Consider the following 22989-nt stretch of genomic DNA (forward strand, 5'->3'; position numbering starts at 1 on the left):
ATCACAAACTCTACAAACATGTCCAACAGTGCTTTATTACTACATTTTTATTTGCAGACTTCAAATATGTCTCGGTTATGACTGTAACCTCTGCTCAGCAATGAAGAGAAGACGACGCTAGGTAATTGGTGGAGGAAAGGGCACCATTCCTAGTGTAATCATCAACACAATGTTGAGTGACAGACAGAAAGGGAGGCGGATGGCACGGAACTTTGGTAACTTTTTGTGTCACCTCCCTTGAGCTAGTTTATTGAACAGAACATGGTGGGCTGTCAGATTTGGGCCGTCTTTGTTCCCATCCTTTCGTTACCCTCGTTATTGATTAATGCCCTTCACCTGTTCCCCTCTTGATTTGGTCCCTTATTTAATGCCCTTGTGTCTTCTGTCTTGTGCTGGTTCATTGTGGTTTGTGTGGTGAGTTCACGTGTCTTGTTAGTGTAGGTTTGATGGTCATCTTTAAAGTTTATTTTAGTCTTGTTTAAGTGTATTTAGTATTAGTCCTGTCATGTTATTGTATCCCTCTTTTGTTCTGTTACCCCCACGTGGGTCTTTGTTTTATTATTGATTAAATAGATGTTAACCCCTTACCCGCTGGCTGCACCTGGGTCCTCTGTCTTTGTCTCACCACTCGAGAATCATACAAAAATGTGTGATAACTAGAAGAAAAGCAATACGGAATCCCCACCTCTCACCCCTACCCTTATCCTAATACAACTGGTGTGAAAGCAAATCATACACAAATTTATGAATGAGATTGTACAAATTTACAAGAAATGGCTAAAATTAGCCACATCGTAAAATAGTTATGATTTTGGCATGACGTTGCGTTGGAGTTCGTCAAACGGCCGATGAACATCGCTAAGGTCCATTTTAAAAAGATGATTCTTATAATAATAAATTCGAGCAGCATACATGTAAAAATATTTTCTGATTACTTATTTAATGAAAACATTTGAGTTGCATGCTAAAACAAAAGATAATGCGACTGTAAGAGCTGACGAATATGAACCTTTTAAGTGATCTAATTTATTTGATTTAGTGTCTTTTTTGCCAATACAAAAATGTTTTGCTTAAAGGCTTATTTGTGTTCGTTTCAGCTTTTAAGCAATTAAATATACAAGTTTAAACAACCAAGTAGCTAATTATTTAAGGACTATCTTCTTGCTAATGAATTTACTGTTTAAAATATTTTTCTTTTGAAAGTTTTATTCCAGAAACTGCTGGTAAATTCAACAGGGGTCAATTTTATTGCATATCTTAAATGCTAGTTTTTTATGCTAATAAAATTACCAGCCAATTAAAACCTAGAATTACATGGCAAGTCACATGGCCTTCAGTAACAGATTTTTGTACAACTGTATTAAAAATGTGACCATGGACAACAAAACCAATCTTATGGGTAAATTTTTCGATTTTGAAAAGAGAGACCCGAAAGCTGATGTATTGATGTAAGGTTTGTAAGGATATGACAAAAAATATTTCTGTTAATGTATGGATTGTAAAGATATGACAATAAATGGCGGAGATATAACCGTTTAAAGCTCTGCCAAAAAAATCTGAGTATTATAATATTGATACTGTAGCGGGCCATCCACTCCAAAAAAGTGTTTATACATATTTAGGGTCGAAAATTTACTAAATATCTTCATGGAACATGATCTTTACTTCATATCCTTATGATTTTTGGCATAAAAGAACAATCGATCATTTTGACCCAAATAATGTATATTTGTTCCCGTGCTACGTAAGACTGGTCTTTTGATCCAGGGTCACTATAATCACATTAATAACAATAATACACCTTAATGCAACCTTGCTCAGGATGTTAAAATCATACCTGAGAAAATGATTGAGGTTCCTGTTAAAAATTTATTTTTGCTACACAGAATATGGAGAGCAGCAGTTGCTACACAAAGCCAGGAGTTTCCTCCCCATCAGATCCCAATAGTTCCTTAAACGTTTGCCATCAAATCCTCAAAACTGTTCTGCAAAAACTCCAAATGTCTAAAAGTGAACCATACAGACACCATTTTGCACCATTGCACTGAAGCACCATGTACTTCATATGCTGTGAAATGGTGATAACTACCCACAACAGGCATTTAAAAAGGCCAGGGGAAGAGTTTGCTCCCTCTGAGTGAGCCAAAAACAATCATGCACCTAATACAAGCCTAATGGCGTTCTCCCTGCAAAGAGCCATTTGAGAGAAGACACAGAACTTTTCTTCGCTCTCATTACCAGCCTTAGCCTAATCTAGCTGTGCTACAGAGGAAGCCACGACACTCCTTTTCCTGAAGACTGCATTCCTGGAAGACACCTGACTTTCAAAAAAGAAGAATTGAGGCCAATGCCATCGATCAATGTTGCTCAGGTTGGGAGAATAAGAATGATCTATGTACGTGCTAGATACATGTACGTGTCACCGAGACAGAGATAAGAAGTAAATCAAGAAATGGTGGGAAGGAAACATTTCGGTGTTTATTTTCAGAAAGGAGTGCAGTTTGGCTGGAATGAAATGGTTCATGCAAAGATGCAAAGCAATCATTCACAAATACTGTACATAAATTGCATAGATAATATGAAAACAGTTCTCTAGTATATATGAGCAATACAATGTATCACAGGTGTGTGATGTACAATTGCAATTTACAGATGCCAGCCCTCAATGTACTGGTAAATCGTGTATTTACATTAGATAATGATGATGATAAAAAACGGTTTAAATAATCTCTGTCAGGCTTGGGCGATTGCCTACCCGCAGTGATAATGTGGTCACGCTTGCTTCAACAATAATGAAAGCAAGTGGTCGATTCCAACCAACAGTGCAAAAGCAGTCAGTCCTAGATGGGCGTGTAAAATAGTATCGTCTTCTTAAGAAGATGCTCTTAATAAATCACTTTCATGGTTTATGCTTTCTAGACAAGAGCAGGACTAGATCAAAGTTAAAATGTCACTGACATCACTCTGCTCTCAGAGAACACAAGCCAACAACAGGCTTGTTTTATTTTTACCCTAGATTCATAAAATTGCATCTTGGGTGTCAGAACCTCATCCTTTATGATGAGGTAAATGTTAAATACAGTTTCTAGAGTTTAGTACAGAGCTGCATATTTGCTCACTTTGATTCTCTCCACTAATGGTGGATGAAGTTGGAGTGGGGACGGAGATAAGTTTAGTAAGTTCCATCTGCATCGGTGGAAGTACGAGGTATTCAGACAGTTTGTCACTTTCAAGGATTTGCATATTCAAGCCCATCACGAATCTATTGCGGCACTGCAATGGTTGTATTCGGTGACGTTGCAGTCAGATGTTAAGTATGCTCAAAGCATCTGCTACACAGATTTCACTTTTCCTTAAACACAAATGACCAAGCTGTCACTGGTCTTATAGGCGAGCATATAATGATCCCTTCGTCTCACTCGTGTCTTTGCACACATTTTTTCCTGCCCAATTAGATTTAAAATGAGGAAAAAAGCATCAAAGGGTGAAGGCAAACACAAAGGTACCAGCCACTGGAGCAGCAGGTGTCCACACAATGTCACTCGCGGGTTCATTGAATGCTTAATTAGAGATAACAAATCACCTCCTGAATTGTAAGAGGTGGACCGGACACATTTAATGTTATGTCTCGGGATTATCTTAATTTATCGTGAGGAAAAGAAAAAAATAATTGAAATGCTCGGATGGTGCACATCTTGAGTTGGCCGAGTGCTTCAGGGTCAACATGTTTTGCAGTTCAAGATCATGGATAATTACTGAGACTTCATGAGTTCGAAATGAGAATTATCAAGAGTCACTAAATACTAGATTCAAGTTAGAGATACTACAAAGTATACATACGAATGAAAGTCGAGGTTGGAATGATCCGGATAGGGCGAGGAGGGAGAAAAAATCAAGACATTACACCTGATTTATGGGAAAACTTTTGATGATTAATCCTAAAGGTGTTCAGCGGGGGTTCAGATCAGCCAGGTACTTCCATATCTGACTTCTATTTCAACTATATTCTATATCAGTGGTTCTCAACTCTGGACATTTACGATAACAGAGATATGCAGAACAGTGTGTCCCCAGGAGTTGTCAACCTCTCTGTGCCATTGTGTAGCATGAACATTTGTTTTCTTTGGACCTACTGTTCTTTGGAAATCCTGTATAATAGCTACAGTATACCTTTAGCCAAGTGTGGCCATGGTGTGTTCCATCCATTTATTCCAGCGTGTAATAAAAACATATATACTGTAAAAATAATATCCAATCGCTGAACTGAGCTTTGTCAACCTGCATAATTGAGTCAATTCTGATTTTCTGTACGTTAATTCGCCCTTATACACATTTGCCTAAATATGCATGAGCTGTCAAACTGAGTGGATTCTGAAAATAACTCCTGATTAAGAATTAAAGATGATGAAGAGTGAGGGGTGTCAATGAGCAATTCATTCATTTGCGTGGTGAGCAATGCCTTCATTTACGTGCAATTAGAGCAGAATTACTTTCAAAGAAAGCCCTTCTGGTGGAAATTACCATCAGCCTGCTGAAAATGCTAAAACCTCACCCCACTTACGGAGCTAAAATGATGAGACAAATTGAATCATGAACTGCATAATGCAGATCCAAACAAGGCCAAAACAAACCTCCCATGCATGGAAAACACAACAAAAGTGGCCAAACCGACCAGCAGCATCAGTTTCTATGACTTCAAAAACATTAACACAAACGAAATACATTTACATGAGTTTTGAAAGATCAAAATATGCTAAAGTGTCAATTTATAATACACTAAGACACAAAAACACAATTAAACCTAAAATATGTGGAAAATGACCTTAGCTATGTCCATTGATTAGACCCAGAATGACCCATTTTGCTACACAATATTCTAAGCTCAACACGGAATTTGTAACTATTTTAGGTGGCTAATACGTATGAATTCATACAATCTTATTTGTATGTTTTAGTACGATTTGTTTACTCACCAGCGATGTTGGGTTTAGGGGAGGGGCATCACCGTTATATATGTTTTTGCTCTTTAAAAGAGTACCTCAGAGATGACATATATTTTTTGTATGCACACCCCATATCTTTTATTTTCTACAAGCTATCATTTTAACACTTCAGGTTCCATCGCCATACCGAGCGACCGCAGTGTAGTCTGTTTATAGCATCGTGTTAGCTTTTTACTTCTGCCAATTGTAATTAAGGCTTCAAAAACAGCTATAATCTGTAAAGATTATCTTGATTAACAAAAATGTTCATGAATTTTACACATTTCGGTCTTTTATTTTTTGCAATCTTTCAAAAGTCCATGGGTAATATGCATAGGCTTTTGGTCGAGGGATCCAGCACGGCGCTTAAAACAAATCTCTGAGGTACTCTATTACCTACCTTGTACATTCACATAAAATCAGGTAGGTTTATTAGCTGAAAATGTTGCATGTGCTTCCCATAATGAAACGTCCATTTTCCAATAATGTGAAAGCATTCCGCAAAACATCTTGTGTTTCATGGAAGAATTATTGTGACTATCGTACTTTAATTAAGTGTTCAAGCAAGCAAAAATGTACATTTGCAAACATACTTATAAAGATGTGCATTCGTACCTCTCTACCAACAATACCATTTATTTATGAGTTGCCTGTGAGATGCAAAGATGAATTGAAACGTTTAAATGAAATGTATTCTCTACAACAAAGCATAGGCCTACTGTGTTACAACGGCTATCAACCCAGAACAAATCTTTTATCAGTTGACATTTAAAAAAATTCCATGTATTTAGACGATTTTAAAGCCAATGTCCAATCATAACTACAGCATCTAAAACATTGCAGCAATGCTGTGTGGTCTTCTCCTTGCACTAACAGTACCGGTGAAGTATCAGAGCTGGCGGTCGTCTTGCACCTTGGCACTGATGAAATGCGAAGCATTCAGCATAACCTGTTTGCTCTTGGGAAAATTGATCGTAAGCATGAATTCCTGTAGTACATGTATTTATACATCACCGTGGTAGTACCCCTTAAAGGCAACTCATTCATGCACTGTTATAAATTGTGCTATTTGCATTTCACAATGCAAAAATGCTTCAAACTGAGTGTTCACAGCTTACACATTATTATGCACTAACTGTACATAAAGTACTGTATGATTTAGACCTCACACAGTAGAAAGACTCCAGTCTGGCGCTTTCCCTCTCTGGTGTTATAGATGGTTGTGATGCAAGAAGTTTGCTAAATAAATGCTCCTGTGTAAGAAACAATGGCTGCACAAAAATGCAGAATTTCGAGGGAAGGAATCAACTACTAGTGAATGACAGTCACTGAAAAAAGCCCTACTGTGAAGAAATAGGGATGAAGTCATGTGTGAGAGAACGCTTTGGAATAATACATCAACAGCAAACTGTGAAAGTTATAGCGCTGTGGACGGCCGAGCGACTCCCGTTAGACCTGCATGCTGTTAGTGTTTTTATTTCCTTTTTTATTCATTTGTAGGTGATACAGAAATTATTGCATTTCGAGTGGTCACAGTTGTCAAATGGATGGAGCTTTGATACATCCTTCACCCTGCTGGGCTGTGGCGAGGAAGAGAAACACTCTCAGAGAAACAGATATCAGCGTCTCAGGAAGGGAGCGGGACACATTTCACAAGCCTGGCTGTGTGTGTTTTTGTTCTTGGGTGTGTTTGATGTTAGAGAACTAGATGGTGCGTATGTGTGTGTGACAGTGAACAGAGAACAAAAAGGAGACACGAGGACAGACGAGACTACATGACAATCCAAGGTCTCTCTTTAATCATCATCATTCAGCTGTCAGTGGGAGTCCGGTCTAGGCTCAGCCCTGGATTGCCAGAGCCCAGCCCCATCTGCTTCCAATAAGGTCCAACAAAAGGCTTAATTTGAATAGATGTCCCATTTCTTCTCCTTGTTTTAAATGCCTTTGCTCATCGGAGACAATGTTATTCAGAGGACATGGATGTGCTGCATATTGCATGTGAGCAAGGGTCTGTATCAATGTCAGCGCCTTTATGAAAAAATAAAGATGTTGCACTAATTTCAACCTTTTATTCTTCATATTTTGGTGTTGGCTAATGTAGAAATTTGTCAATTTAAACAAATTGGATTTAAAAGGCTGCAGCCACACAGAAGGGCCACAGGTCTGATCCGTACAAGTATGCTAAATATTTTCACAGTTCCCTTTCTGTCGGTCTCTCGACGTTGTGTCGAGACTGAAAGAATGGGGTTTGACTTGATAACCTATCATATCCGATTATGCTTTGAAAAGGCCAATGAACTTGGTGAAAGGGACAGCCCATTCACTCACCTTTTTGTTCTTCGGCTTATGCTGAGCGATCTTTGATTCTTCCCACTGGGTCTATGACACAGATAAGTGGAACTCGGTCAGAGGTGTCTTCAAGACATCCGGCATCAGACGCTGAGGACTCCCTGCATCTCCCGGCTACAGCCGGTCGAGCCCAGGACAAGGCCGACGCGGAGATGTCAGCCGAGCTTGCCCGGGCACTGCCTTCACCACAGCTAACGGCTGGACTCTTGGTTCACGGCAGATGAGCTCGGTCATCGCGCACACGTCATAGCCATCCTGCAGGTCCAACAGGCTAAGGCATTGAAGCAGTTAGATGAGGGAAAACGTGACCCAGTGGTTATGCAGGAACTGGGTCCCATCCTATCTGCGCACTCTGAACAAGACCCTTCACAGGCTCTCATTCAGAAAGTTGATGCAGAAGCGCATCCTGGAGTCTGACTCCAGGATTAGTTTGTGGTTATCGACCCGGTCTCATATGATGCATAAGAGACTGCTTCATTCAGTATTTGGCTTGAGAGTCGGGTTCACTGGAGAGCTTGGCACTCCCGCACAAGGCATGTTCCCATCATGTCTCTCTGCCGGCGCACCCTATCCCCTTTGGACAGACATGTCCTTCTCTAGGCTGTTAGAGCAGGTGGTGAGTGTGTCGTGGTATGACAGACGCCTCCCTGCTCGGCTGGGGTGCAGTGTGCAATGGGCAGGAAGTCTCAGGCCTCCTCCTCTGGAGTCAGCGGTGGGTGGTCCTGCTGGCCATTTATATTCCAGACAACAACAATCAGACGGCCGACGTGCTCTCTCGACCGGTCACGCTCCGCGGAGGATGGCGACTCCATCCCCCTAGTGGTCCAGCTCATTGGGAGCAGTTCCAGCAGGCACAGGTGGTCCTGTGCGCCTTCCTGCGCACCTCCCATTGCCCGCTTGGGTACTCTCTGACCGAGGCCCCCCTCAGCACATAGGCCTTGGTGCACAGCTGGCCACAGGACAAGTTGCAGTACGCCTTACCCCCAGTGAGCCTCCTAGCACAGGTACTGTGCAGAGCCAGGAAAGAGGAGCATCAAGTTCTGCTAGATACGCCCTATTGGCCCAATCAGTCTTCTGACGACCACTCCCCCCTGGCCGATTCCCTTTAGGAAGGGCACAGTTTGGCACCCGAGCCCAGACCTCTGGAACCTCCATGTCTGGCCCCTGGATGAGACGAGGAGATCCTGAGTGACCTGTCTCCCGCAGTCGTGAGCACGGTCACTCAGGGAAGAGCACCAACCACTACTGTCCCTGTAAGTGGTGTCTCTTCTCATCCTGCTGCGCTTCCTGCAGCACAGAGTGGTGCGGTCGGTGTCGTGCTGTCCGAGAGACTTACCTGAAGTGGTTCAATTCAAGCACTGTATTAAAGCATTCATATCATCTGCTGGAGCAGAAGCCGGGTGAGTACAATCTCTCTACTTTTGAAAACTGTTCACTTCATGCGGCAACTACTGCACTCGGGCGTGATATATGGCTTCACAGCACAGGCGCACTTTCCCCAGTGTCTGTACTATACCACCTGAGTCCAGGCACACACCGGATCCGGGGCCCTCTCCCCGGACAAGAGGCGAGCGCTTAATACTGGAACTTGGGTACATGCCATGCTGTGTGTCTTTTGTAACAACACGTAAATACCGCAGCTGTGTGATGTAAAGTGATTTCTGTGAAGACGTTCACATTATTCCCGCGCCACGGTGTTGTATTGTGTTGAGCGAAGTAAAAAGCACTCCAAACTAAAGCACCTCACTGTTCTGTCTCAAACAAAGCAGTATTTTATCATTTTGTTGAGGTGAGAGCTGGCAAAACCAGAAAACGGGCTTGTTTAACAGGCAGCGATTCGGAGGTTTAATCAGACCAAAGCTGGTGATCTCTTTACATCTCGTGTGCAAACATATTTACTGACTTTGTCTACCGGCTTGGAAATTATACGTTTTTGAATGACACTGTGGAAATAAAGTGGTTAGACAAGTGAGCAGGGAATACAATTTAAAGAGGGAACCTAAGGGAATATTTTATTGCAAAGTATTAACTTAGATTCTACAAAAATTATCTTTGGGATAGATAAAAGCAATAGACACGAATGATCTTATTCACTTAGATTACAAAGCTATAAGGGTAATGTGTTAAAGCATAAAACACATAAATATAAGGTATAAAGACAAATGTCTTTTTAAACTCTAAAGGAGACACATGAGGCTATTGGGGTCTTATTCCTGAGGAGAAACGTCTCTGATTCAGACATTTCGGTCTAGGAGAACACATATTAAAAAACATATTTATCCTACTGCAATAAAGTACATTAGATTTATATGCATATCGTTAAGTCAAGGCCTCCATAACTGCTTTATCTTATAGTGTGTCTGTGATCATTTGAATGTTGTTTAGATTTATCCAACAGCAGTGGAATAAGCCTGTGTTTTCCATAAGGATTAAATGTGTGCCAAAAATATCCAATTAGCCCCGACAGAAACATCAGGCTTTAACACCAAATGGTGTTCAATATCGCTTTATGCCAGCTCAGTGTTTAATAAGGACAACACGCATTTATACCAGTGCAGAGTGTGTCTCTCACAAATGTGTCTCTCATTAACTGGTTACATGTTTTGCTCTGATTCATATCCAAATTCTGAATGTTCTTAATTGAAGTGCTTGGCATACCGTACATAGCTGCATATACATTCAGTATAATTTATTCTGTGCATGCTCAATTGCAAAGTAACTACTAATCTTAAACAACTCTCGCCCCTTGTACATCTGATAAATTATGTGACTCACACCTCAATATACGACTAATAACCATTCTGTCACCGGAGTAAGTGAGTATCGAGTGTATGAATGTTATAGTTACAGTTTTCTTCTCTGTTTTCTCTGAACACGAGCATAGTTGAGCCAGGATAATAATCTAAACAGCTTGATTTTGGTCATTCTATAAATTCTGATCAAAGTGACAACGTTTGCCTGTATGTGTATATTTAATATATGTTGCATAACAACTGTATTGTCAATATTTTCAAGACTTTCAATACACAGACCACGTGTGTCTGTACATTCATACCATATATTTATGACCTGATATCAATAGAAGGCGTAAATATTTTAGGAGTTAGCTAACCAACACCTTACCTCACCAATCATAGCCGGAAAGGCTAACTTTGCTAAAAACGCCAGTTTTACAAGGTGTCAAAGCAACGATAAATGCCACCCTAACCCCGCCACTAAACCTAACGTCACGGGGAAAAGTGAAATCATAACATACAAATGAGATCGTAGGAAACAGGAATTCACATGAATGAGCCACCTTGTAAAATAGGTATGAATTGCCATCAGATTATGTTGATGTATATTTATACATGTGAAAGATTTCGTGTATTCAAATATTTTGGATTGAAAGTCGTGTTGGGTGACACGAATTTTTTTTTTGATGACTGACACGAAAAAAGGGCGAAATTCATTCCCTCGAATTAATAGATTCCAGTTCGTGACAATGTCACGGATTCCATTGAGACTCTGATGGCTTGACATGTCCATTGACCAGATTTGGAGCTTATTAATAGAAGACATTACCCTATGTGGGTCTCTTCATTTTGTTCACAGTTTTGCGTGTACCATTCTCATTTCATTTGGGTGACCCACTTGGAAATAAAAACAATTCCTTGCCATTATCATATCCTCTTCCACTGTACGATCTCAAACGAATCTCGCAATGAACAGCTTACTGAATACTTCTCAAAGTGAGTGATTTAGCTAAATACAGCTGCTCTGAATGGATGAGCGGATGCCCATAGTACATCTCGCTTACATCTTCTGCGCCTACCCATTGTCTGTCTTTATCATGGGAATGAAGTAAATTTAATGTGAGTCATCTGAGTACCTTTCTTCATGTGCTGCACCTGTGTGGAGCTCTCACAGGTCAAACTACAAACACACTACGACAGTATATTTAAGAGAACAAATTGAGATAATTCACAATGAACATTTTGCGCTACGGACACAGTTTTCCTCCGAACAGAAATAAAAAACTGTCACAATACCAAAAAAAGATGGTCCTAAAAATTGAGTGTAATGTCCTCATTTTCACGAGATCAACTTGGAAGTTCTAAATCAATGGCAAGGTCTCTATTATTCAAATTTTATAAATTCTTTGTAAGTCAGCATATACAGTATGAATAACAGATACAGTGTACACCCGCAGGTCCTTCATCTAAGCTCAACAGCATGAAAAGATCAAACCACTTACAACTAAAAACCGATCAGTAAACCATCAGGAAAATGACCAATACATAATTTAATAAATGGTAAAACATGCTATCCAAAAGAAGTGGAATGCTAAACATTTGTTGAATCACTCACCATAATCACTATCATAGAAGACGATGAACTTCTGCCAGCGCAGCTCACCGACCAACGTCAGCATTACATCGGTTAGACGGACAGGTGGCCGTGCCGAGAGCGTGTAGCGTTCTCCGTCGGGACTTGGGTTGAGTTGGCAGGCAGTACGGGGCGATCCTTCAGCGTTCCTCTGGACGTAAAGATGTGGTATGTGCATGGCATCTGTCAGGGACTGTAGAGCGCTGGCTGAGGCGCAACCTGTAGATGTGACCAGAGCCAGGATCCCCTGTGTCATCAGTTCACATGCTGGAAGATAAAGCAATAGAGATAAACTGATTAGCTCGGGCTCTTCAGCCGGTTTCAAAGAGTTTTTAGAGCTGAAACAATGGACGTTAATCAAACAGATCTGCTGTTAATGGGGTGGATCATTTCTATCGGGGCGTTTTCTCGGAGGAGGCAAGTGAGGCAGAGCCTAAAGCCCTATTCATACGGTAATTGTTTCTCATAGGGACAATATTGGCATTTAAAAATATAGATTTTATTCCTTTATTCCATTATTATTATATACGTGCCAATTTTCATGTGACTGAACACGTGAAAAGGGCATTTTCTGGGTTCGCGGCATTACAAATCCTACACCGACACGGTAAATCTTCGTTTGTCTGAATGAATGAGTTTTATCACCAAGGAACCGTGCAGATTTTGTTTGCAGACGTCCTTATGAGAAACAACTACTATCTGAATAGATTTCTAAGCAGAGAATAACTGTGATAGCGTTGATAATCACAGAAAAAAAAACTAATAAAATAAAACGTGAGAATGAGTCCACATATTCAACATGCCTGTATTAACAACTGGAATATGAATGCAGGAACTGGACCTTGCCTTATTTCAAAAGCCCATCATTGCTTTTATTTTGTTGGCATTAAAGAGTGCACATGACTTGGCAATGTGTAGCACTTTTGAAGAGCTAAATAATTGTTGACGCTTTGAGTATTATGAAGAGGTCTATTCTATGGGAAGACAAACTTTTCTGTAAATGCCAGAGCTTTAGAAATACTTTGGTTAAGCCCTTGGCAGCTGCTGAGTCCCAAACACAGATGACGTTTTGTGCCAGACAAGAGAATTTGAAATGGAGAATCCCCCACTGACTGCATGATTTAGGTCACAACAAGTTTGAATTGAATATGACTTTAAGTAAGAAACCCTATAGCCATAAATGGAGATGAGAGCATTACAATACAAGGGAGGACTTCATTGACATGTCCCGGTAACCAACCCAGAACCCTGTTTGCCCAAACATGACATTTCTAAACGTCAGTTCAAACTATATGACGCTATTTTGAATGTTGGAAAGCAAATTGCAATGTCCCGTTTTTACATCCATTGTATGGACACAAGAACTGAGGCAATTCTCAATGAAAAAAGAATCATAAAATACAATTTCTTTGAATCGGATATAAATCCCAGTGAGTAAGAAATCTCAGATTTTATCAGCCACTATATCAAAATCAGATTGTATTAAAAAAGCAGTACATCTATGGACTGTGATAGGTTAGATACTTATTTCTGAAGGTCTTCAAGACCATTGGGAGGGTCATTAAATAGAAAAGCAAACCAGGCAGTGGAAAACTGAAACCTTGTATGGCAGTAGACCTTGTGTTCCAAGGGCAACATCAAGGTAGTTGATTTTCCACAAATGCTTGAAATAACAAGCGAGTACAAAGAAGAGTTTGTCTTTACAGATTACCAAAATCCCATTTTGTTTCCAATTTTATAACAGTCTTTAAACCTCTTAATTCAGCCTTCAGTAATTCAATTTTAGATTAAAATATAGAACAGCACATCATCCAAGGAAGGGGGGAATTTACTCTCAATGAAAGACGCCGTCGTTTCAACACTTAATCGCTGACACAATTTGATACTGATTGTCTGCCTTTGTATTAATCGCAGCTAATTGAGTTTTAATTTGACTTCATCTTAATTCAAATCCTTGCTTTTGTGTTAATAAGTTCAGTGTCATGAAACAACCTGGACATTGACCCTATGTCCGAATTTCATTTATTCGGCCTCTGATATACGCACATCTTATTTTGCTGCAAGAGCAATGCCAAGAAACCAAGCTCCGTAAGTTTCTCCTTGGAACTTTGTAATGAACAAAACCTAGTCATTCATATCGCTCTGATTTAATCATCATGTTTTAATGAGTTCATACCTAATCCTGTTAGTATATGAATAGTATAAAGCTTACGACAGCAAAATAACAAGCCTCTAACTTAAGTGCGTCTACAAAGAGGTGAGTCTCATTATGTCTTTAACTTTAGTCTTATATTCTTTGTCCCTAAAGCTGTGGAGTTCATGAAGATGAGGCCCGGTTGAAACTCCAATTACAGCGTGTCTAGACTGCCCTTTAAATGCATTTCTGCACTACTTTTAAACATTCACATTCTTTTGTAACCAGTAAACGCCAAAGCTATGATCTTTAACTTGTTTTTGGTTCAAATATATAAAGATCCGTGTTCATAACGGTCTCCTTAACACACCCTGATTCACAACGGTAAGCTTATAATGATTTATATAAGTTGTTAGGTACAATTTTGCTGGAATGTTCAGTAAGGTTAAACAGATGCCGATGTATAAGCAAATGTTACAGACTGCTCAATTCTTTCAATTAAAGTGTGTCGACTACATTTTATCTATAAGGAATTGATTGGATCTTATATAGTGGGTTTCCATTACAGTATGGACCCCAGTGGTTTAAATGTGCTGTGTGTAAAATTTAAGCGCATCTAGTGGTGAGGTTGTGAATTGCAACCACACGCATTTATTCAACCCCTTCCTTTTGAAGCACGGTGGAGGAAGAGAGAGGATTTAGATTTCATCACATTTTCACTTCTTTCCCGAAAGAGATTGCAGCAGATTCTGTAGAACGGTCTGTCTGTTTAAGAGCTACTGTAAAAACAACATTCCATGTAAGGGTGTAAGTAGATAGAAATAGCTCTTTCTAAGGTAAGATTTATACACCTCTGAACACATAGTTTTATATATAATATTGCATTTCTGTCATTAGATCCTCCAAAAAAACACACGGGTCCTTTAAAGGGAGGGGTTGAAACCAAGTCTGACAACTTGTGAAGTGATATGAAAAGAGCAACTTATTGATGAACGATTATAAGACAAACACGTGTTTTCTTTGTTCTAAAATAAATAAAAAAGAACAGCAGGGATTTGTATTAACCAGAGAAACCAGGTTCAATTTCCGTTTAACTTTAAATCGCACATTTTTTTTCAGTCATTTCTTGTGAAACATCAAGAAGACAAAGTTTTCTTTGTGTTAAACTCAAATCTCTTTCACAGCTTGGGGGAGAAGTAATGAAAAGTTTTATACAACGCGATCAATAGATGGATGAATCTCGGAGAATCTCAGGTCTTAGTGGAGAGATATTGAAATGTCATTTTGAGACACGGCCTGGAGAAGAAATCATGGCAGATAATCAACTTGTAAACACTATTGATGTAAGAACACTAAACAATACAGAGAGATTATTAACAGTAAGACTGCAATGCCACTGAAAATTACCTTCAAAAATGAACAAAGCTTCAATTCAATAGTTCGTAGGTATGGTAAGAAAAGAGATAATACAATGTCTGCAATTACAATGGATGAACTAAAATGATTAAAATCACACTGTTGATTTTGAGGTGTCTAGGGGGGTTCAATACTTTAAACATACTTCAATTCACAATGGTTAACTTACAATAATGAGAATAATGTTTTATTTTAAAGTTAAAATGTCGATTTTGCTGGAATTGTTGCTTTAACAACCCATGTAAAGATAAATTAGTAATCGGCAATTTCATCGAACAGAGATGACGATAGAGGTAAAAGTTCCGAAGTACCCCTTTATTCATAACCAAACAAATTCACCAAATTCGTTCAACATATGGTTTGAATAAATATGTCTTTCTGAAGTTGTCTCTTTAAAAACGTTTCTCAAACCTGTTTCTTTAAGCTCTGGACTAAACTCATTAAAGACATCTGTTTAGTGGACAGGGAAAATGCTTTTTCAATACAGCAGGAGTCATTTGAGAAATGAAGAACAATTCGCTACAGTTACCGTAAACGCTCCAAAGAGAACGGCACATGATGTGGCAAGAGTGTGGAGTTATAGTTTCTTTAAAACTACGTTTTTATGCGTCTGTCATATATATTGAATGCAGAAGAAAATATGTATTGTAAGGAGTGAAAAGATAATGTGTTTCTTTTTACCTTCACGTTAGTGATGAATGAGCTGCTCTAAAGCTTTCTCGCAAATGGTTGTATTTTCGCCTCTGTTTTATTTTTAAAGCAGTGGGCCTTTACATCAGGGAAGGATTTATAAGAGCCGTTACCTAAAGGGACCCGTGGAAGCGCTTTTGGCTTTGGGGGGAAACTTGGGGAGCTCGGTGCAGTCTAGTTAGAAAGATTGAAGGCATTAAGAAATGAAACTCGCTACGTATCAGAATAAAGAAAGTTCCCTCTCTGGATTTAGGCTGTTTGCCTGAAGAAAGGAATCACTTTTGGGAATGTAAAAGTTTGACTGGTGAGATTCATCCCTCATATTTTTCTGGTGTTTAGGCTCCGTGCGTTTTTCTTTTGGGCATTCATAGTGACGTTTGCCTTAAATAATACAGTTTATCGGGATAGAATCTTGAAACTTTCTAGTTTCTATCCAGTCCATGATTGAGACTCAAAACTTGCTGAACTGCTCACCTACAGCCTGACTGTACACTATTAAAAAACAGATAATTTTCCGCGTAAAATGTAAAACATTCTTTTAATTTTTTGGGGTCAAAGACCGCAAATTGACAACAAAACAGGGGGGAAATGTAACTTTACAGGGAAAACCCGTTATTTTACAGTTTAAATTTCAGTTTTGAAATACGGTCAAAAACTGTAAATGACAGAAAAACACAACAATTTAAAAAGAAAATATATCTTATAATTTTATAGTTTTTTCAGTTTACAGAGTATTTGAGATAATATGCCTATTGCATATAGATATATAGGTCTGTGTTGTTCTGTAACAAACATTTTTCAAAATTTCTTCATTTCTGTTCTTCAGAAGAAAGAAAGTCATACAGGTTAGAATAAACTAGAGGGCGTGTAAATAATGACAGAATGTTGGATGTTTGGAATGTTTGAAGGTGAACTCCTTTAATACAATTGGACTGCAACTCTAGAGGTATTCTAGATGCTTGTTTACGTACACAGCAAATAAAATTTAAAACTTTTTTAATCTGCTTTCATATTTTCTTCCACCGTGGCATTCAAATCCCCTTTTTCAAAACAGTTGCCACGGAGCGTTAGCAACACTGATTACTGTGAGAGCGAATAGTCGTTTGAATAGCGAGCTCCTCATGCAAATATGAAGTTGAGATGAAACATCCTGCCACTCTACGGGAGAATATGGCATCGACCCTGCGAGTTTTTCCAGTTGGCGTGGGCCGTTAAAGAGGTGGCAGCAACACCTGCGAATTTAAATCAAAGCCGCACATGGCCTCGTTGATGTGAGAAAATGGGTTTTACCACACAAAGGCCCAGATTATCTGGATGAAACAGGCAAAGACAGCCATGTGAAGCTCGCATTGTGAAGTGGAAGATCACAAAGCGCTGGATGTAATGAGTTAGTTGGCCCCTAACCTTCACGTCGATATAGGAGCCTAATTAATTATATTAATTACATTGGTGGTACGGTGGGGCAGCAAAAGAAAGTTCAAAATCATCCTTCTTTACATTGTGTTCTTTGTTGTCTACGTGTTCCCTAATTGTGGTCCATGTAGTGCAATTGTTGAAGAAATGATGAAGACTTCAATTCAGTTCTTGAAAGATATGCTTCACAAGCCCACAGTCACTACACGTTGGTCTTTCATGGTAAATTATTGCTCTTTATTCTTGCGTCCTGAAAAGAAAATTGGACATGAGTCTGTGACGTCCAGCACAGTAAGAAACTCAAAAGGGAGAATTTGAAAGCTCTATACAACATAAATGCCAGATCGTGTGTGTATATGGCTGATTCAAGGATACATTTTTTTGCTTGTATGTTCTTGCATTGATTCCATGATGCCATTGTTGTGGGTGTGAGGCTAAAATGATCTCATGAACAACACTGTCACGAAGATCCTCCATGACCATAAAGGCTACAGACTGTGGAGCATGTCCGTCATTGCTTGCACACACACACGCACACACACAAATAACATATATTGATATGGACTTTTATGATTATTATGTGTATTATGTTCAGTGTGAAAGTCTTTGTATGTTTGGTCATTTTCTAAGTTTATCAATAATCACGTGACATAGTAATACAGTCTGAAGGCTGAAATATGCGTCCTAAATTTCCGCACGTTGAAAAATAAATACGACCTCACGTTGTGTCAATAATTTTTTCATACTGCCTCCGATATTTTTGTCCGTCATAAAAAAATTCGGACTGGATTACGTTTTCTGCGTTTTTTGGCATCTGTAGCAAAAGTTTTAAGAGACGTTTTGACAAATCGGAGACACTGTAGAAACGAGCGCCAAATACAAAAAAATATGAATGGAATATCAATGGAAGTCAATGGAACGGTGTGACAGAGGTGTGACTGCAGATTTAAAAGGATTCCTGCTTGCCTCGATCACCTCCTTGCCTCAAACCGCCAAGTTGATCAGCAACATACACTACACACTAAAATAAGTGTATTTAATTATTAATTAATGAAATAAACAAACCTCATAAACTTAAGTACATTATCCCTCCCTTTCGGAGACTTTGGTGGCTGGATCAGAACTAATATGTCGAAACGTTTTCGCTTCTTTGCCGACGGAGATGACGTATTTACGAAACGTGCTTTGTTGAGCAGTTTGTCCGTTTAGGGCTACAGTAGAAACAAATGGCGAATTCAATATAAGGGGACCCCCGGTGAATGTAGATAGAAATAGCTCATTCTAAGGCTTTATTACGTAATGTCTTTATACACCTCTGAAGACATAGTTATGTGTAATATATCGCATTTATGTTAATAGAGCCAAAAAAAATTATTTAAAATGCTTTGTAAAGTATGAAACTCTCTAGGTATTTGATCACTGCGCTTGCCTTGTGTGGTAAGCCACTAGGCAATCCCAGAACGCATTACTCCAGAAAGTCTGACCCCATGTACAGCCTTCCTTCTATTAGTTGTGGCAGACACATGCCTTGATTCTTTGTAGATGCCACATTAGTGTGGATAGAGGACTCTAGGGCAGACAGTATAAAAGCCACAGTCAGCCTGGCAAGCCTGATAAGAGAGGTCATGAAGTATCTAAAAACAAACTCAATGTGGTGAGGAAGGCGGGACGAGAGCCGTGACGCGGGGCCGGTGGCGTAAGTGATCAGTGCAAGCATCCTGTGCGCGCACCGGTCCCGCATCTTATCACGGAGGAGATTGGGAGCTTAAAAGGACGATCGGCAGGACTGTTGACGAGAGAGGGCCAGGCCCGGACATATGTTTAGTTTGTGTATGTTTTATTGCCGGCAGTCTACCGTGAGGTGGCTGCCGGTTACTTCCGTGTTTATTGTTTATTTAATTAAAGTTTCATTGTTGGAATGTTCGTCGGTTCCTGCCTCCTTCCTTCCCTTATAACGAACTTTATTACACTCAACACAGAAAAACTGCTCTTTTACAGAACAAAAATACACTTCTATGAGGACTAAGCCCCCAGTCTGTAAGTCCAGCAGGATGTTTGCATGCACACTCTGGTTATTTATCTATTTTTTCGCTTGTGGCTACTCTTTTGGCTAAGCACAAGCAGCTAAGACTCAACAAACATATGAGACCATTTCTGGTGAGATGTTATCTCATTAGAGGTTGATGCGGAGGCGTACGCCTCATCTATTTTTGCTTGAACGCATACATTTGCTCAAGTCATGCCTAGATCTCTTGGTTTACACCTCCATACTGGTTTCCAATAACGTTAATGAGGCTTGCACCACGTATACACCATGATAGATGGAATTTCCTTTCCTGTTTTTTAAATTGCAACAAATCTACACTTGCCACTATTTTGCTCGCTCTTTACACAAAAAAATTGAAATCATTGCTATGTATTGCAGAGGAATGTTTTCCCAGGTTCAACAATTACACTGACCCAAGATCTGGGAAAATCCTGAGATGCACCTCTGACGCTTCGACTCTAAGCAGTCTCAAGTCGCTTCTGGTGTAAACACTGTGTCTGATGCTCAAGCATTGATGGAAAGTTATAGACTCCCAGTGCAATAAGTCTCATTTGAGACCGTCAGCAAACGGTTTGGTGATGTAATGCATTTTTGTGGAACTGCTTTACATGTGTGAAACAACCTGGTCAAATCAATATTCATGTAAGCATACAGGTCTCCTCTTAGGCACTAAAAAATACATTTGAATTTGATAGCTTTGGGAAATAAATTAAATCACAACAGACTCAATGGCTTTCAGATACATGTTTTATGTATATGCAGGTAGGAAGGTAAGGTTATGTGAAGTGAGTGTTGTTAAATTGAATTAGTAATAATAATTGTTAAAGAATCGGTACCCCCTTCCGCTTTTAAAATATGCAGTGCTGATGGGTCTTTTCAAAGAATGCTTTAAAATGTTAAACTAGGTGAATACAAAGTAATTTTGAATTGAGGTGGATTATTCCGCTTATACCATTGTCAGTTGCCAAGTTAAAGCCGTTATTGATGTTTACAGTGTCATTTTTTACTGGAACTACCTTTGCTTTAAATTGTTTTAATGCCCACCTTCCAGCCAATCAGAATCTAGTATTCAAACAGACTACGGTATAGATATACATATTGCATAGAAGAGAGAGGACCAGGCCTGGCCCGTGAGGGGGCTGCCGGCTGTCTATTTACGTTCTTTATTAATTAATTAAAAGTTATTTTATGTTTGCCGGATCCCGTCTCCTTCCTTCCTTTTATGGATCTTTGTTACAGTTGCTCAAATCCCGGCTCTCGTCCCGCCTACCTCCCTACAAACACAGACCAAAAATGAACTGCAGTCCAGGTGCGCGCGTCCAATGAAACGGTCTATATCTTTCCATGCTCCTTATTTAGTGTCCTGGCTATGTAGGATCTTTGCTTTATGTTTCTTCACTGTCTTCACGTTCCTCATATTAAAAACGAAATGAAACCCAGAAATGAATTTCAGTCATCATTTACTCATCATAACGTTCAGAAACTGTATCATATTGGCAACTCTAAAAATGACAAGAGCACAAAATTATCTTCAAAATAGACCACCTGTAGTGACTATGTGTAGGTGCTTAGTGTAGACGTAGGCCATGCGATACAATTGACCCCAGTGACCACATCTCTAAAGATTCGGTGTATCATCACAAATGATCTATAAAAACATGTCTGTGCTTTTTCGGTTCTGCCTTCTATCGGCCGGGGTCTCCAAAGAGAGTGATTACACCTAGAGTCAATGTGCCCATTTGGTTGGGTAAACAACGCTGTCACCATTGCTACATCAAACCCAGGGAGGCCATCAGACCAGAGTAATGGGGTCATTAACGTTGGCCAAGATATTGGATCTGGTGTCGTCCTGTGAAAACAGCAGGGGGGCTCATCTCAAAGATCAGCAGAGTAAAATCATCCACACTCATTATTAAATCACACTGAGGCAGCAAAATGTCACCTCTTGTCTATTATGATAAAACGTGCTTCTGTCGTATAAGAAGGATTCGATTGATTATTCAGATCTGATTTGGGAAGGTGGTCTGCATATTTAGACAAGTGATGGCAAAGAAATGAAGCCCCATAATTTATATAAATGAAAACGCTGATAAGCATTTAGCTACATTAGTGACAGTGCTTTATTATCCGCGCAGAATTCACAGAAGTGAATATATTTTCAAAATGTAGCCACTGAAAAGTACAGAGAAGTGCCAAAGCCTGTGTAGCTTGTACAGCATAACACATAAAGATCTATCCCAAGGAGACTTTTTATTAATAGTTTTTAGCTCTCAGCATCTAACGGAACTCCTGCTTGTACTTCTCTTGACCAATTTGTCTTGTGGGCCAAAAATGATTAACAGTTCGGATCATTTAACAGATTTTGGGTTATGGATCGGATGATTTTTCGGATCAGCTAATGTAAACGCTCATCATAGTTTCCTTCTTATATATTATTATTAATTTTAATAACTAGTTTTTGCAATCAATAAATGGCTCAAAAATATGGGAGTTAATGTAAGGGATGAATGAATTTATGAAGTAGCGAAAGAACCCTGAACAGATTAATTTCACATTATTATTTATCTTCTAGGCTTTGTTATACAGTATGCATGCATTAAAAAATGACAACATGTATAACAAGTAAATACGTGCATTCAGCGTAAACAGCTGACAGATGGATCTCTGGAGATCAGATTATAAATGTAACAGGTGTCATTATTATAACTGTGAGATGGCGATCATGAAGTATCTCGACCGACTTTCTCTCGTCGTCTTAAATGCCTTACTGAATAATGAGTGTGCGGCGCGATCCGTTTCACCATTAATACTCATGCAAGTGTCATGAAACTATGATTTTGGCATCAACTGTTTGGACAAAGAACCACGTCTTTTTCACAACATGGGCCAGTCCTGTTCTTTAAAGCACAACTAAGTGTATGCATACGTGTACAATACATACAGTGGAGAGAACAGCTAGAAGGCCATTGAAGACATTTAAGTCAATGAGCCTAAGAGCTAAAACGGGGACATATTTACATATTTTTGTGAACTGTTGGAACACACTATAAGAAACTGGGACTGCCTTGGGTGACCCGAGACGTCTGTTCAGCCAAGTCTTTTTTTAAATCAGCTTATTATTTCAGAAATTGTCAAATAAATACCACACCAACATTTCTCAACATTCAAAGTATTGGTCTTTTTTAGGCCATGCAAATTGATTTTGACCTTAATATGTCTTCCATCATTCTCGGAAAATTGAACTAAAATAGATGTGTTGTAACTTGTCCTAGAGTTCTTTATGTATCTTGACTTATACACCAGTGCACAGGATTGTTATAATAATGAGCAGTCTGAATGAATAGGTATGGGCAGTTATTCTCATTACATGGTTCTGTGCTATTGATTAGACGTTGTAAACGCACAGGCATTTAACATTCATCTGGCTCTTTTCGCTCAAAGAGCTGTTCAAAATAAGCGACTGTATTGGCAGCGTATGTTAATTAAACTTCCTCAGTACCTAGAATCTAAAACACTGTTGTTTTGCCATCTGTTTTAGACTTTTTGCAAAAGTCACTGTGGCATGAACATAACTATCTTGGTCAAACTAG

At 39.3% G+C, this 22989-nt stretch overlaps 1 protein-coding gene across 1 annotated transcript in view; it reads right to left on the reverse strand.

Annotated features, from left to right (window-relative positions):
• The window catches only part of grid1b (glutamate receptor, ionotropic, delta 1b), a gene marked incomplete at both ends in the record, with an annotated part of 235998 nt that overhangs the window by 106934 nt on the left and 106075 nt on the right, over window positions 1-22989 (reverse strand). Inside the window, one exon of the mRNA XM_079477048.1 lies at window positions 11682-11966. Within this exon, the coding sequence (XP_079333174.1) occupies window positions 11682-11966 (285 nt within the window). The remainder of the gene's footprint in view (window positions 1-11681; window positions 11967-22989) is intronic.

Source organism: Barbatula barbatula, assembly GCF_947034865.1.
Source record: "Barbatula barbatula genome assembly, chromosome: 16".
NCBI classification, from domain to species: domain Eukaryota; kingdom Metazoa; phylum Chordata; class Actinopteri; order Cypriniformes; family Nemacheilidae; genus Barbatula; species Barbatula barbatula.